Raw genomic sequence first — 15,918 nt, forward strand, 5'->3', positions numbered from 1 at the left:
CTTCATGTCCCACTAAGGAGGCAGCACGGTAGCATGGTGGTTAGCATAAATGCTTCACAGCTCCAGGGTCCCAGGTTCGGTTCCCGGCTGGGTCACTGTCTGTGCGGAGTCTGCACGTCCTCCCCGTGTGTGCGTGGGTTTCCTCCGGGTGCTCCGGTTTCCTCCCACAGTCCAAAGATGTGCGGGTTAGGTGGATTGGCCACGCTAAATTGCCCGTAGTGTCCTTAAAAGTAAGGTTAGGGGGGGTTGTTGGGTTACGGGTATAGGGTGGATACGTGGGGTTGAGTAGGGTGATCATTGTTCGGCACAACATTGAGGGCCGAAGGGCCTGTTCTGTGCTGTACTGTTCTATGTTCTATGTTCTAATGAGGCTTCAGCACATGATCCAGGCTGACGAGTCTGTGCAATGCCGAGGGCATCCTTCATTGTTGGAGGTGGCCCCTTTCGGATATTATGATCCTTGGCCTGAGCAAGTTGGAGACCAATAACAAGTTTTGAGATCCAAGACACTAAGTGAAAGCCACAAGATTCCACAGGTTTTGAACAAACAAAAATAAACTTTACAAGTTCAGAAAGATGATATCTATATTATACTCTAAAATTCAGAGTAAGTATGAGGTACATGTGAATTAACGAGCCAACTTTGGTTGAGTACACCACATCACACAAAAACTGAAACACCATAGCATTCAAGGCTACAGACCAAGTGCTGGAAAATAGGATTAGATGTTTGATAGCTGGCATGGACACGATGGCTCAAAGGGCCTTTTTCTGTGCTGTAAAATTCTATAACTCTTATGATCATAAATGCGACCAAAATAGATTTCTCTCTCCGTCTCCAAATAGTACTTCAATGATGGCCTACCTCACCTCACTGGGTTTCATCTTCTTCTGAGATTCCATTCCCCTGGATTCCTGAGTATACATTAAAATATCAAGTACAGACGCAACTTCAATTTTTCGGGCATGCAGAGTCGGACACTCATACTCCAAAGGGGATACACCTTTCCCTCAACCATCCTCTTTACTTAAAGACTGCATCCCCCCCCCCCCCAAATTTAGAGTGCCCAATAAATTTTTTACTATTAAGGGGCAATTTAGCGTGGTCAATCCACCTACGCTGCATATCTTTGGTTGTGGGGGCGAAACCCACGCAAACACGGGGAGAATGTGCAAACTCCACACAAACCTGGGACCTCGGTGCCGTGAGGCAGCAGTGCTAACCACTGCACCACCGTGCTGCCTGCGTCTTTCTGGGACACTTGTTTTTGGATTAAAATTGAGTCATCTGACTGTTCACCAACCCTTGAACTGATTTGGTGACCAATCAAAGTACTTCAAGAGGATTCCATCCATGTTACTAGGCAGAGCCAAATGTAAAGTGCACTAGAACATCCTGTAACTTAAATGTTGCAACCCCTATATTTGGTTAACTTAGCACACGGACATAGGATTTCATAACCTAAAACAAGGATAATCCGTCTCCTCGTGGATGTAAAGAATCGCGTGGCACTGTTCAAAGAATATGGTGTTTTCCCAAATGTACAGTTAATACTTGCCAACAAACTTCAAAACAGATACAAATGATCATGTTATTATCCATTACTGTTTGCTCAATGCTGCTGTGCGCAAACTGTTTGTCTGTTTCCTATATTACAAGTATCACTGTACTTCAAAAGGGCTTTTTGACTGTAAAGCGCTTTGGAATATCCTGATATTATGAAAGGTCCTCTATAAAAACAAAGTCTTAAACAAAGCCTTAAGTTTGCGCCAGAGCATCAATTCGCCAGTCATTCTGATAGGCACTCACACGAATCATGAGCGACTTGTTCAGGATTGGTGTGCGTATGGCAGTTCAATATGTTCTTACTGTTTATTATGAAATATTCATGCATTTTGGGCTAATGAATCTTTAGAATTGCTCGTGTGAGGGGTGGCGCAGTGGTTAGCACTGCTGCTCACGACGCAGAGGACCTGGGTTCAATCCCGGCCCTGGGTCACTGTCCGTGTGGAGTTTGCACATTCTCCCCGTGTCTGCGTGGGTCTCACCCCCACAATCCCAAGATGTGAGGGTAGGTGGATTGGCCACGCTAAATTGCCCTTAATTGGAAACTGTTAAAAACATCGCTTTTGTTGCTAGAAAATATTGGCCATGGCTGAAGAAATTGTCAGTTTAAATTACTGAAGTTCTTTTTTTTAAAAAGAAAAAATAATTTGGAGTATCCAATTAAGGGGCAATTTAATGTGGCCAATTCACCTAACCGCACCTTTGGGTTCTGGGGGTGAAACCCACGTAGACATGGGTAGAATGTGCAGTGACCCGGCGTCGAACCTGGGTCCTCAGTGCCGTAGACAGCAGAGCTAACCACTGTGCCACCGTGCCACCCATAAATGAAGTTCAACATTTTGTGTTTTCTTTTCCAGAGATTAGCTTGCACCAAAGGTAGTTTAGGCCCTGAAGAGGTGAGAAGACCTGCTGTGACTCTGGTAATGCGTTCCTTAGAAAGTGCAAATCTTCTGTTAAGATGTGCAGCAGCAGAGACCCTGGCCAGACTGGCACAGGTTGTAGCAGATAGTGCCTTCACTGCCAAGCTGGCACAGACCAGCTTTGAAAAGTGAGTAAATTGATCTAAAACTTTTTTTTGATTGTATAAAAACATCTATTTGGCTTATCTAGAATGTATGATATTGAGTGTTACTGAACCAGTGTCATATTCCTTTCTTGATCTGTGCTGGATACAAACATATGAAGTGGGATCAGCAGTCGGCCATCTGGCTGTGGGTGGCCTCAACTCAACTTTCCTGTCTACTTATCAATCCAGTATCTATCTAACTGACTTCTAGTGATGACATGTAGGTGGAGGTTGGACATTGGGAGACTCCTGCTAGACCTAACGTTTTTGGCACTTTTCACCCAGATTTGGGGAGAAGATTTTATGTGATTGATCTCTGGAAACTTTGCGGCAAGTAAAGGACGTCGAAACCCAGAAGAAGATTACAGGAGAAAAAGGTGCGAGCAATAGCTCCCCTGGTGCGGAGTTCTGTGGGAGGCAAAATGGTGAGCGCAAGCTTGCCGGCTGGGACCGAGCCCATTACAGTGGACACGCTGGCTGAAGTGATAGTGGTGGAGTTTGAGCATCAATTCGCCAGTCATTCTGATAGGCATCGGAAGTAGATGATGACCTCGTTCAAGGAGTTGGAGGATATCCTGGCCCTGATAAAGGAGGCTCAGGGAAGGTGCAGGAGGATAACAAAAGGCTGAGAACCAAAGTTGAGAAGCTGGAGAACCGGTCACGGAGGCAGAATCTGCGGATCATGGGATTACCTGAAGGGCTGGAGGGTCAGAAGCCGACTGAGTATTGAGAAATATTTGCCAACCTGTTGGCAGAGTATGAGGGCCCTCGCGCTATGAGCTGGACAGGGCTCACCGGTCGCTCCGGCTAAAGGCGAATGAGCCATCGAGTGCTGTGATAGTCTGCTTTCGTAACTACCAGGTGAAGGAGAAGTCTTGTTGGGGTGGAGGTCATCATCTCTGCCCTGTGCCCCAGTATGGCTGGGGGATTTGGTGGGAGTTCCTGTATTTGAAGAAGGTCAAGTTTAAGTTGAGGAGTGCAAGTGGGGATCCCACAGAGATGTAGGTTATACTACATTTTGAAGTGTTGGTTTGCCATCATCTGCTGTGGGAGGATGAGGAAATGGGTCTTTTGTTGGGTGTTTCTATCTAAAGAATCTACCTAACTTGCCCTTTTAAAAAAAAAATCATCACCCAGCCTCTACTGATTTCTGGGGAAGTGAATTCTAGAGACAAATGACTCTCTAAATAAAAATAATTTTGTCAACCCCCATCTTAAATGGGAGAGCCCTTATTTTTAAAAGTGCCTCCTAATTCAAACCTCTCCCAGAAGCGGAAACATAATAAGGCAGACAGTAAAAACTTCAACGAAGTTCTTAAACAATTCGATGTCATTCTCATAATTCACATATCTGTGTAAAGTTTTGTTCCCCTTACTTGAGGATATAATTGCATTAGAAGCAGTTCAGAGAAGGTTCATTCAACTGAAGGGGCTTGGAAGGACCTAACGGTTCAGGGATGTGGGAGTCGCTGGCTGAACCAGCATTTATTGCCGATCCCCAATTGCCCTTGAACTGAGTTGTTTGCTAGACCATTTCAGAGGGCAGTTAAGAGTCATACACATTGCTCAGGATCTGGAGTCACATGTAGGTCGGACCAGGTGGTAAATTTCCATCCCTTGTTTACAGTCACTTCTTGACCAAATTTTTGGTCACCCTCCAAACTAATATTCACTTGAATACATTTCCATTTTTCTTGTTGTGAGGTCCTTTTCTTTTTAAGGCATTATTAAGTGCCAGGAACTGTTGAATCTTTGCTGTGAAGGTTATAGAAGAGTCAGCTAGATTCGACTTGTGTGAAGAATTCGGACTATTGCTTTGTTAGTGATTGGAGTGTGTCATTGGTTTCAATAGAAATCCAGCGGGTGGCACTGTGGTTAGCACCGCTGTCTCACAGCACCAGGAGCCCGAGTTCGATTCTGATGTTGGGCAACTGCCTGTGTGGAATTTGTGCATTCTCCCTGTGTCGATGTGGGTTTCCTCGGGGTGATCCGGTTTCCTCCCACAGTCAAAAGATGTGTAGGTTAGGTGAATTGGGTAGGGACTTGGGTCAAGGTAGGGTGCTCTTTCAGAGGGTCTGTGCAGACTCAATGGGCCGAATGGCCTCTTTCTGCACTGCAGGGATTCTATGATTCTAAAGGACACCAATGATTGGATGGGTTTTTACGGCAATCGACAATGGTTTCATGGTCATCAATTTCAGACTTTTAATTTCAGATTTTTATTGAATTCAAATTTCACCATCAGCCATGGTGAGATTCAGACCTGGGTCCCCAGAGCATTACCCTGGGTCTCTGGATTACTAGCTCAGTGACAATACCACTACACCACTGCCCTCCCCATAGTCCATTGACATCATGTCTAGACTCAAGGCATGAAAAATGACCAGTTTTCTGAATTACTATTGTGTTACTCTTGTCTGAAACGAGGCTCAAAACTTTGTGAAAAGGAGAAAATTGACAGATTTTTAAAAAAGAACACACAATGCTGGCTGATTTCAGACCACTGAAAAGAATATTACTGATGTACGCTATGAGATTTCTGTCTTTCCTGTGCCATCTGTCAGTGAAATACATGCACAACATTGCTCAATGGTGTGGTGGGCAGAATGTCTTTTTGGACTAAGAGGAACATCCGGTTAGTGCATTGGCTAAGTTATTTTCCACCAACAGGATGCTGCAAGTGTAATATCATGTACATAGGCTACACATCCAAGCAATTGCTAATCAAAACAAACAGCATGCTCCTTCTGTTCATAATGGGCAGAGTACAGACCGTGCTCAACTAGCCTGTGCTTGCAAAATCCTGAAACAAAACGTCTGTTGTTAGATGTGATTCTGCAATTATGCAGCACTTGCTGAAAAATCCTGAGTGCCGTTAGATCCTTGGCAAGATCTCAGATTGTGGGAGAGATCTATTGAGGGACCAATAACATTTTGTTTAAATAGACAATTTTGAGATTAAGTGAATAAAACCACAAGATTCCATGGGTTTTGAACAAACAAAAATAAATGTAACTGTATAAGTTCAAAAAGATAAACCAATTTACCTTGCATGCAAACAATCAGGCAATATATATGGTGCATGTGAACGAACAGGCAAACGTTGGTCGAACACACTACACAAATGACAGACGCAACCAAAATGGATTCCAGGAATTTCTCAACAACTCAGCCAGATGTTAGTCACACTGTGAGCCAACCAATCTCACTGAAATTTGATCTTTCTCACTCGGGTTTTCAATCACCATGTTCAAAGATCTCATCTTAGAATTCTCTCCAACAGTTGTTCCAACTCAATGGCTTCAACAATGGACCACCTTGCAGAGTTTCAATCTCTCATTCCAAGATTACATTTTCCTGGATGTCCGTGTACACTCCACCATTAACTTACAAGCACGATTTCAGAGACTTAAAAGTCTGCTCCCTGCAACCTTTTCTTTAACTTGCAACCTGTTTCTCTAAACTTTCTTAAAGCTCAATTGGAACCTGTTTCTGTTGCTTTGTCTTTTGTCCTTGCCACAGGGATGCTTCTTCTCTGATTGATTTATACTGACTGTTAACTGATCCTTGAACTGATCTGGTGACCGATCAAAACACTGAGGGTCCCATCCTTGTTACTAGACTGAAACAAATGTAACAAGCAGTGAAACATCCTGTATCTTAAATGTTGAAATCTCCACAGTCTACAAGCTAACGTAGCACAGAGTGAATGGATTTCATAACTGTTTGTTAAGAGCTACACTAAGAACCAACTTAAGGTAATCAGTTGAACTCTTAATGTGGCTCATTTATGCTTGTTAGAAGTGATACACATTCATAATCAGGGACCAGTTCTCTGCAAGCAAAAGTAATATGTTTAAAACCCAGTGTATTTTTGAATTATTATTATTTGGCAAAGAATGAGTACCTTTTTCTCCTGTAGCATAAATTGTGATTGTTTGAAATTTGGTGTTCTTGCATTTGTTCTGACGAGTTCGAGACAAAAATATTCAACAACACGTCTCTTTTCGGCAATATTAATGTTCCGAAGTACAAAACTACTGTTTCTAACTGTTTAATTCTTCATGACTTCAGGTTAAAGTCTGCCAGAGATGTGATTTCACGCACAGGGCACTCTATGGCCTTGGGCTCCCTTTACAGATACCTGGGAGGAATAGTTTCAAGTCAACACTTGACTGCTTGTGTCAGTATTCTTTATACTTTATCTCAAGACAGCACATCTCCCGAAGTTCAGGTAATACATATTTTGTAATGTGGAGTCAAAAGTAAATGTTTGTAAATATGAAAGCATGAATATTTAATTTTGTTTAAAAATCTTCCTTTAATTTTGCTTTATTGAAGAGATTTATTGCTGTAGCCCTACCATAACATAAATTATATCACTCTTTCACCTAGTAATGAAAATCTTTTCTGGGCTTTGTGCAAATAACAGGATCACAACCAACATAATTTAGATGCATTGGTCTTTGCTAAAATAATTGGTTTCAGATTTCAAATTGTTGTGAAGTTTTAGAAATCTTGTCTCGAAGTACTGGGGAACTCTGAAGATTAAACAATGAATTGAACTTTGTGTGCTTTCTTGTTCGATACAAACGCTTGTTAAAATTCTATTATTTAAATAAAAAGAGAATTGATGGTAGCACTGTCAATCCATATTTCTATGTCTTACTTGTCTGTTGGTTGGCCTGTCCGTCTTTGTTGGGTGGATTCCCAGGGGAGGCTTCAGGGGAAGTCAGTACAGTTCCAAAAACAAGTAGCAGGTCAGAGAGTAAAGAAATAGTCAGGAACTGCAGCTAATGGCAAAACTACAAGAAGTATATTGGTTCAACAAAAAGAGAAAAGTAATAAACAAGCAAATAAAGCATCAGTGCTGAGGGACTGGTTTGGGGGTATAACAGAGGGACAGCACGATAGCATAAGTGGACAGCACTGTGGCTTCACAGCGCCAGGGTCCCAGGTTTGATTCCCCGCTGGGTCGCTGTCTGTGCGGAGTCTGCACGTTTTCCCCATGTATGCGTGGGTTTCCTCCGAGTGCTCTGGTTTCCTCCCACAGTCCAAAGACGTGCAGGTTAGGTGACCATGATAAATGACCATGAAGGGCCATGATAAATTGCCCTTCGTGACCAAAAAGGTTAGGAGGGGTTATTGGATTACGGAAATAGGGTGGAAGTGAGGGTTTAAGTGGGTCGGTGCAAACGCGATGGGCTGAATGGCCTCCTGTTCAGAACTGTATATTCTATGTTCTATATACTAATAGATGGAGTGTAAGAAATAAACTAGATGAGCTGCAGACGCAAATGCAAATTGAAGATTATGATGTAGTAGCTATTACGGAGACATGGCTGCAGGATGGTCGGGACTAGGAACTTATATACCTGGTGATGAAGTTTACAGGAGGGACAGGGAAGATGGCAGAGGGGGTGGAACAACTTTACTGATTAGAAATGCTAACACCTCAATGGTGAGGGAGGATAAAATGAGGGGGAAGCATCCAGTGGAGACCATATGGATGGAACTGAGGAACAAAAAAAGGATTCAAAACTGTAATGGGTGTTGTGTATCAAGGTCCTGTCGCAATACTGAGGTGTTAAATGGTAGAAATGCAGAAATTAGACTGTGTAACAACGGCAAAGTAGTGTTAATGGGGGATTTTAACTTCCACGAGGTTAGGAGAGGCAGACAAGATAGTGAATCTCTGGGATGTGTCCGGGATAGTTTCCAGCAGCAATATGTTCTAGATGCAACAAGGTGACAGGCAATATTGGATTTTTTGAGTAATGAGCCAAATTTAATTAGTAGCCTAACTGTATGCAAACATTTATCAAATATTGATCGCAACATGATTGAATTCAGTATAGCGTTTGAAAGTGAAAAGCACAATTCAGATACTAGAATTTTAGTCTTGGGTAAGGCTGACTTTAACGGGATGAGACCGAGAATGTTCACGGTAAACTGGAAAGAGCCGTTAATGGATCAAACAACTGATTTCAGTGGAGAATATTTTTTTTAATAAATGTTTTTTTATTGGGATTTTGAACAAAGTATATTGACCGTTATGTACACAGAATAAGGTGTATATGAGAGAAGAGCACAGACAAACATACCACAATAAAAATAAAAATAACTGATAGGGTATTATGCACCAGCTCAACAGCAGAAATTCTGTACAATTGGCAATGTTATTTTTAACACATAAGTAGGCATCTGATTGCGGGGGAAGAGTGGGGGGAGGTAGATATACTGGGGAGGTAGATATACATTTGTGTGCCGGAGAAACAATTATAGAGGGCAATACGCAAATGGGTCTGGTGTTGGTGTTGTCACTTGCTTCTCCCAGATGGATTTCGCTGCCGTTGTCGTCTCACGTTCACCTCCGCTTCAGCCGTTCGTCCTGTCTTTCACCCGTATTTTCCTTGTTCTCAGTTCCTGTAAATGCCTAGTTTGCTAACGTTTCCCGTGCCCTTCTTCCGGCTATCATTCCCCTGCCTCTCTTTCTCCCCCCCCCCCCCCCCCCCCCACCACCTCTCTGGTTCCCCTCCATTGTTCCCTGTCTCCTTGCTCTTTCCCCCCCCCTCCCCCTTCTGCCCCCTTTCCCCCTCCCCTTCTCCTGTGGTTCGCCTTTCTTTCCTCTTCGATTTAGCTGTTCCTCCCTCTCACGCCTTGGCTAATTTCCCCTGATTCTTGGCTATCTGGCTATTCTTCTGCTTGTTCGTTGGCGACAAGCAGGTCCCGGAACAATCGCGTGAATGGCTCCCACGTTCTGTGGAAACCGTCGTCTGACTCTCCGATGGCGAATTTGATTTTCTCCATTTGGAGAGATTCTGAGAGGTCGGACAGCCAGTCTGCAGCTTTGGCTGGTGCTGCTGACCGGCAGCCGAACAGGATTCTGCGGCTAGTGATCAGGGAGGTTAAGGCAAGGGCGTCTGCCTTCCTCCCCATGGAGAGATCTGGCTGATCTGATACCCCGAAGACGGCCACTTTCGGGCATGACACCACCCTCATCCCCACCACTTTGGGCATTACCTCGAAGAATGCTGTCCAGTACCCAGCAAGTCTGGGGCAAGACCAGAACATGTGGCCGTAGTTGGCCGGGCCTCCTTGGCACCGTTCACATCTATCCTCCACCTCCGGGAAGAACCTACTCATACGAGTTCTTGTTAAGTGGGCTCTTATGTACCACTTTTAGTTGTGTCAGGCTGAGCCTGCGCATGTGGAGTTGGAGTTGACCCCATGCAGTGCTTCGCTTCAGAGTCTCCACACTATTTCAATCCCCAGGTCTTCCTCCCATTTCTTTCTTGTTGCGTCCAGTACGGTGTCGGCCCTTTCTACCGTCGGTCATACATATGTGTGGCATGTGGCGCAGTGGTTAGCACTGGGACTGTGGCGCTGAGGACCCAGGTTCGAATCCCGGCCCTGGGTCACTGTCCATGTGGAGTTTGCACATTCTCCCCATTTCTGCGTGGGTTTCACCCCCACAACCCAAAGATGTGCTGGTTAGGTGGATTGGACACGCTAAATTGCCCCTTAATTGGAAAAGAAAAATAATTGGCTACTCTAAAATATTTTTTAAAAAATTTTTCAATACATGTCACTACAGTTTCCTATATCTAGTATGCTTGAGTCCAGTAACTCTTCCAGCAGTGGCAGTTGTGGGTATGTCCTTGTCTCCTTTCAGAGGAAGTTTTTGAGTTGCAGGTACCTTAGCTCGTTCCCCCTGGCTAGCTGGAATTTCTCTGTCGGTTCGTCCAGTGTTGCGACCCTGCCATCCGTGTATAGGTCCTTGACTGTCAGTGTCCCTCCGTCCTGCCCCCACCTTTTGAAGGTGGCGCCAGTCAGCGCTGGTGTGAACCTATGGTTGTTGCAGATGGGAGCCTTGTCCGACATTTTGGTCAGGCCAAATTGCTGCCGTATTTGGTCCCAGGATTGGAGGGTGGCTATCAGCTGGAGTGTTTTTTGGGTGGGGATGGGAGTGCTGCCGTGGTGAGGGCCTGGAGGGAGGTCCCCATGCAGGAGGCCTCTTCCGCGCGCACCCCGTCTAGTGCTTTGAAAAAGGCCTTGGGGATGTGGATCGGGATGAATCTAAGTAGGAAGAGGTACCTGGGCAGTATGTTCATTTTGATCGTCTGTACTCTCCCCGTGAGGGAGAGTGGGAGTGTGTTCCATCTTTGCAGGTCCTTTTTTACTTCCTCCGTCAGACTGGTGAGGTTCCATTGAGGATCCCTTTCCAGTCATGGGCTATTTGGATCCCCAGGTAGCGGAATTTGTGTCGGGCTTGTTTAAACGGCAGTCCTGTTGCCCCCCTACTTGTGGGTGTACCGGGAAGATCTCGCTTTTGCACATGTTGAGTTTGTAGCCCGATGCGGCGCCAAACAATTTCAGGAGCGCGATGGTTCCGTCCATGCTGCTCTGTGGGTCCGAAATGTAGAGGAGCAGGTCATCTGCATCGAGTGAGACTCTGTGCTCTCTGCCACTCCTTAGGATCCCCCTCCAGCTTTTTGCTGCTCTCAGCGCTATTTCTAATGGCTCGATCGCTAGAGCGAACAGCAGCGGGGACAGTTGGCATCCTTGTCTGGTGCCCCTGTACAGCTGGAAATACCGGGAGTTGGTATTGTTGGTCTGTACACTCTCCCTAGGAGCGTTGTATAGGAGTTTTACCCAAGAGATGAACCCTGTTCCAAGCCCGAACCGTTCCAGTACCTCTGAGGTATTTCAATTGGACCCTGTCAAAGGCCTTTTCTGCGTCTAGGGAGACGATCACCTCTGGTATTCTCTCCCCGGATGGGGTCATTATCACGTTCAGCAGGTGCCTGATGTTTGAGGTTAGCTGTCTACCTTTGACAAAGTCCGTCTGGTCCTCTGCAACCACCTCTGGTACGCAGTCTTCTAACCCACAATCCATTGGGTCTTTATCTTTCTTAGGCATCAGCGAGACTGAGGCCTGTGCTCGTGTGGGTGGCAGTGTGCCCCTAGCTAGCGAGTCTGTGAACACCTCCCACAGGTGCGTGGCCAGCGCTGTCGCAAAGTATTTTGTAGAGGTCCGCCGGGAACCAGTCTGGTCCCGGCGCCTTCCCCGCCTGCATGGAGCTAATGCTCTCCATGATCTCTCCCAGTGCTAGTGGTGCTTCCAGGCCCTGTTTTCTGCCCTCCCCCATGACTGGTATGTCCAGTCCATCAAGAAACCGTTTCATCCCGGGGCTCTGAGGTGTACAGCCCTTGGTAGAGGCCTTGAAGGTTTTGTTGATCTTTTCTGGTTCTGTTTCTAATGTGCCTGTGTTATCCCTGATTTGTGCAATTTCTCTGGTGGCTGCCTGCTTTCTCAGCTGGTGTGCCAACAGGCGGCTGGTTTTGTCTCCGTGTTCGTGTAGAATCCCTGGCGGAGTTGATAAACTGCTTTCCTAGTGGAGAGCAGATCAAAGTTCCTTTGTAGCTCGTCCCATAGCAGGAATGGTAGGTCTGTCCCACCCAGCCCCTTTCTTTCCCGCAGTAGCTCCTGCTCTCTCAGGTGTATCTCTTGAAGGAAGACTATGTCAGCCTTCATATTTCTTGGGTGGGTGAGGACTCTGGATCTTTTCACTGGGCCGTTGAGTCCCCTTACGTTCCAGGCGACTATCCTGGTGGGGGGCTTCTGTCCCCTCGCTCCTGTGGGATTAACCATATTTACCTGGTGGACGTGCCCCTGCTCTCCGGGGTTTCCCTTTGTTAGGGGGCCGTCCAGGATGGCTGCTGTCACTGCTCTCTCCATGCGGTCGGGTCCCTGCTCTCCGGGGTTTCCCTTTGTTAGGGGGCCGTCCAGGATGGCTGCTGTCACTGCTCTCTCCATGCGGTCGGGTCCCTGCGCTCCGGAGTTTCCCTTTGTCCAGGAGGCACCCGACATGGCCGCCCACTATGCGTCCGCCACGCGGGTAGTCGCCTGCACTCTGGGGTGTCTCCCTTCACCCAGAGACCAGCGATTCCTTGTTCCGAGCCCTTGGTTGTGGTGCTTTGTAGCCCTATTGTTATTCCCTTTATAGCCTTATTTATCCCTCTTTCCCTGTGTCCCCCTCATCCGCCCCCCCCCCCAGCTCGGTCCCTGCCGTTGGCTCGGCCCCTGCCGCTGGCTCGGCCCCTGCCGCTGGCTCGGCCCCTGCCGCTGGCTCGGCCCCTGTCGCTGGCTCAGCCCCTGTCGCTTTTTTTTTTGTGTAACCAAAAGTTTATTTTCAAGAAAGTCACAAAGCAGCACACGAATGGTGCAATATGAAGGCAGGAACAGGATCATAAGTGAGAAAATTGTGTTGCTCCAGCTTATCCTCCTCATAATATCACTCATGGACAAGATACAGTCAGGGCAGGGCAACAAGCCACATACAATATTTACAATACAATGAGAAAATTACTCAACATAAAGCATTTCCAGCATAGGAAATAGCTCACCAATCTCATGGATGTGAGCACAGAGCTTAAAGCTAACCAGGTCAAAAGTTCTATCGAGTATACCTGACTCCTCAAATTAATCAGTGACCTCTTAGGCTGCAGCCAGTGGCCAATATCTGCTATATTGATGCAGGTAAGTTAATAAACTGGCAGCAAGAAATGGCATTTTCTTAAATGTCTCAATTCAATTCTTCCAATTTCAGGTGAGGAGCTAGCAAGCCACATGGCATTCTCAAAGCCTGCAAGACTCCACTTCCTTGACCTTTAATATTAATGACTATTGAATGTCATAGAGCACATTCCTCATGTGCACAACAGAATATTCCAAACATATTCTAACACGTTCATGACAGAATTATTCCTGTCCCAGCGACATCCCAAAGCACTGTACATAACTGAACCACAAACTAACAAATGCAGGATTTACAAATAGCAAGCCAAAGTTTAGATGCTGCTTGCGGCTCTTTTAGAAAACACGTGTCAAAAAAACAGTAAATACAAAACAAAAACACTCGGCACATAACCCTAGATGGCATGGCACAATGCCACAGATACCACAATAAGCTATTATTATTACTATTATTATTAATGGAACTAAAGAGAGACAAATCCCCAGGACCTGATGGTTTCCATCCGAGGGTGTTAAAGGAAGCAGGGAAGCACATTGTAGATACCCCAGCTATAATTCCCTTGATTCAGGAGTAGTCCTCTGGATTGGAAAATTGCACATGTCACTTTGTTTTTTAAGAAGGGTGAAAGGGGGAAACCAAGGAGTTGTAGACCAGTTAGCCTAACATCTATGGTGGGGAAATTGCGGGAATCTATAATCAGGAATGGAGTAACTGAACACAAATTTTTGGTTGATCACGGAGAGCCAGTATGGGAAGGGGAGGTCATGCCTGACTAATCTTATTGAATTTTTTGAGAGGTGACTAAGATAGTGGACAGGGATATTTGGATATTATTTATGTAGACTTCCAGAAAGCATTTAATGAAGTCCCACGTAAGAGACTTAACGAAGGTGGAAGCCCACGGAGTTGAGGGAAATTTATTGACATGGTCAGGAAATTGGTTGATTGACAGTTCCTGAATTGGCATGAGGTGACTAGTGGTGTACCACAGGGCTCTGTGTTGCTGCCTCAATTATTCATATTATTCATTAATGACATGGATAATGGCATAGAAAGTTATATATCCAGATTTGCTTCTGATCCAAAGTTAGGTGGCATTTTCAACAGTCTCAATGTAACATAAAATTTCAAGGAGAAATTGACAGACAAGGTGAATGGGCAAAATTGTGGCAGATGGAATTCAGTGTAAACAAGTATGTGGTTAATCATTTGGGACCAAAAAAGAATGGAGGCAGAGTACTTTCTAAATGGAAAGAGGTTAGATACAGTGGATGACCAAAAAAACCTGGGGGATCGGGTGCACAGATCAAGTGCCATGAACAAGTGCAGAAAATAATCAAAATGGCTAATGGAATCCAAGTCTTTCTATCTAGAGGATTGGAATATAAAGTTACACAAGTTATGCTGCAGCTATACAAACACTTGGTTAACCCCACTTGGAACACTGAGCAGTTCTGGGCACCAGATCTCAGGAAGGATATTTTGGCCTTGGAGGGTGTACAAACATAGGTTTACAAATTTATACCTGGACTACTGGGGTTAAGTTACGAGGTGAGATTGCACAAATTAGACCTGTTATCACTAGAATGTAGAAGGTTAAGGGGTGACCTGATCGAAGTAGTCAAGATATCCACAGGGAAAGACCGGGTAGATAAAGATAAACTATTTCCACTGGTTGGAGATTCTAAAACTAGGAGGCATAGTCCAAAGAGTAGGGCTAAACTGTTTAGGAGAGATATTAGGAAGCATTTTTTCACTCAAAGGGTGGCAGAGGTTTACAACTCTCTCCCACAAACAGTTGAAGCTAGAACAGCAGCACGGTAGCATGGTGGTTAGCATAAATGCTTCACAGCTCCAGGGTCCCAGGTTCGATTCCCGGCTGAGTCACTGTCTGTGCGGAGTCTGCACGTCCTCCCCGTGTGTGCGTGGGTTTCCTCCGGGTGCTCCGGTTTCCTCCCACAGTCCAAAGATGTGCGGGTTAGGTGGATTGGCCATGCTAAATTGCCCGTAGTGTCCTAATAAAGTAAGGTTAAGGGGGGGTTATTGGGTTACGGGTATAGGGTGGTTACGTGGGTTTGAGTAGGGTGATCATGGCTCGGCACAACATCGAGGGCCGAAGGGCCTGTTCTGTGCTGTACTGTTCTATGTAACATTTAATTTTCAATCTGAGATAGATAGGTTTCTGCTAAGCAAATATATTAAGGGGTATGGGCCAAAGGCAGGTATATGGAGTTATGCCACCGATCACCCATGATCTAATTAAATGGCAGGACAGGCTTGTGGGGATGAATGACCTACTCGCTCTGTTCCCTACCTCTGGCCTGGCTGTGCGCCCTCATTTTGTCCGGCCCGCATCTCTAGCCTCCTTCCCAACCTCCGGCCCGCCTTCCTCCAAATTCCCTCTGGCTCAACCTCCCTCCAACCCTCCCTCAGCCCTTCCACACTGCATTCCTCTGGCCCAATGGAGTATACTTGCCTTCAAAGTATAACAACAGAATGCTACAAAAATAACGTGTGTAAGAATGTTTAATTTTGAGTTAAATGTACATGTCTGATTTGATATAGAATAAGGTGTATATTCTGCAATATTCAATGGTACTGATTATTCCCTTCACAATATTGCAAAAGGATTAATAATGTACATTAATGTAGCTGTCTTATTTAAGAAGCTCAATCTATTACCTTTTATTTATATATATATATATATATATATATATATATATGTGGTTTGTCTGTGAAGCAAC

At 45.3% G+C, this 15,918-nt stretch overlaps 1 protein-coding gene across 4 annotated transcripts in view; it reads left to right on the top strand.

The window, feature by feature from the left end:
• heatr5a (HEAT repeat containing 5a) overlaps window positions 1-15,918 on the top strand; it is a 244,745-nt gene that overhangs the window by 97,872 nt on the left and 130,955 nt on the right. For all 4 annotated transcript variants that reach the window (XM_038781265.1, XM_038781281.1, XM_038781255.1 and 1 more), the window contains 2 exons: window positions 2,425-2,615; window positions 6,708-6,867. In XM_038781265.1, coding sequence (XP_038637193.1) covers window positions 2,425-2,615; window positions 6,708-6,867 — 351 coding nt within the window. The remainder of the gene's footprint in view (window positions 1-2,424; window positions 2,616-6,707; window positions 6,868-15,918) is intronic.

This window comes from Scyliorhinus canicula, chromosome 2 (assembly GCF_902713615.1).
Source record: "Scyliorhinus canicula chromosome 2, sScyCan1.1, whole genome shotgun sequence".
Lineage (NCBI taxonomy): Eukaryota > Metazoa > Chordata > Chondrichthyes > Carcharhiniformes > Scyliorhinidae > Scyliorhinus > Scyliorhinus canicula.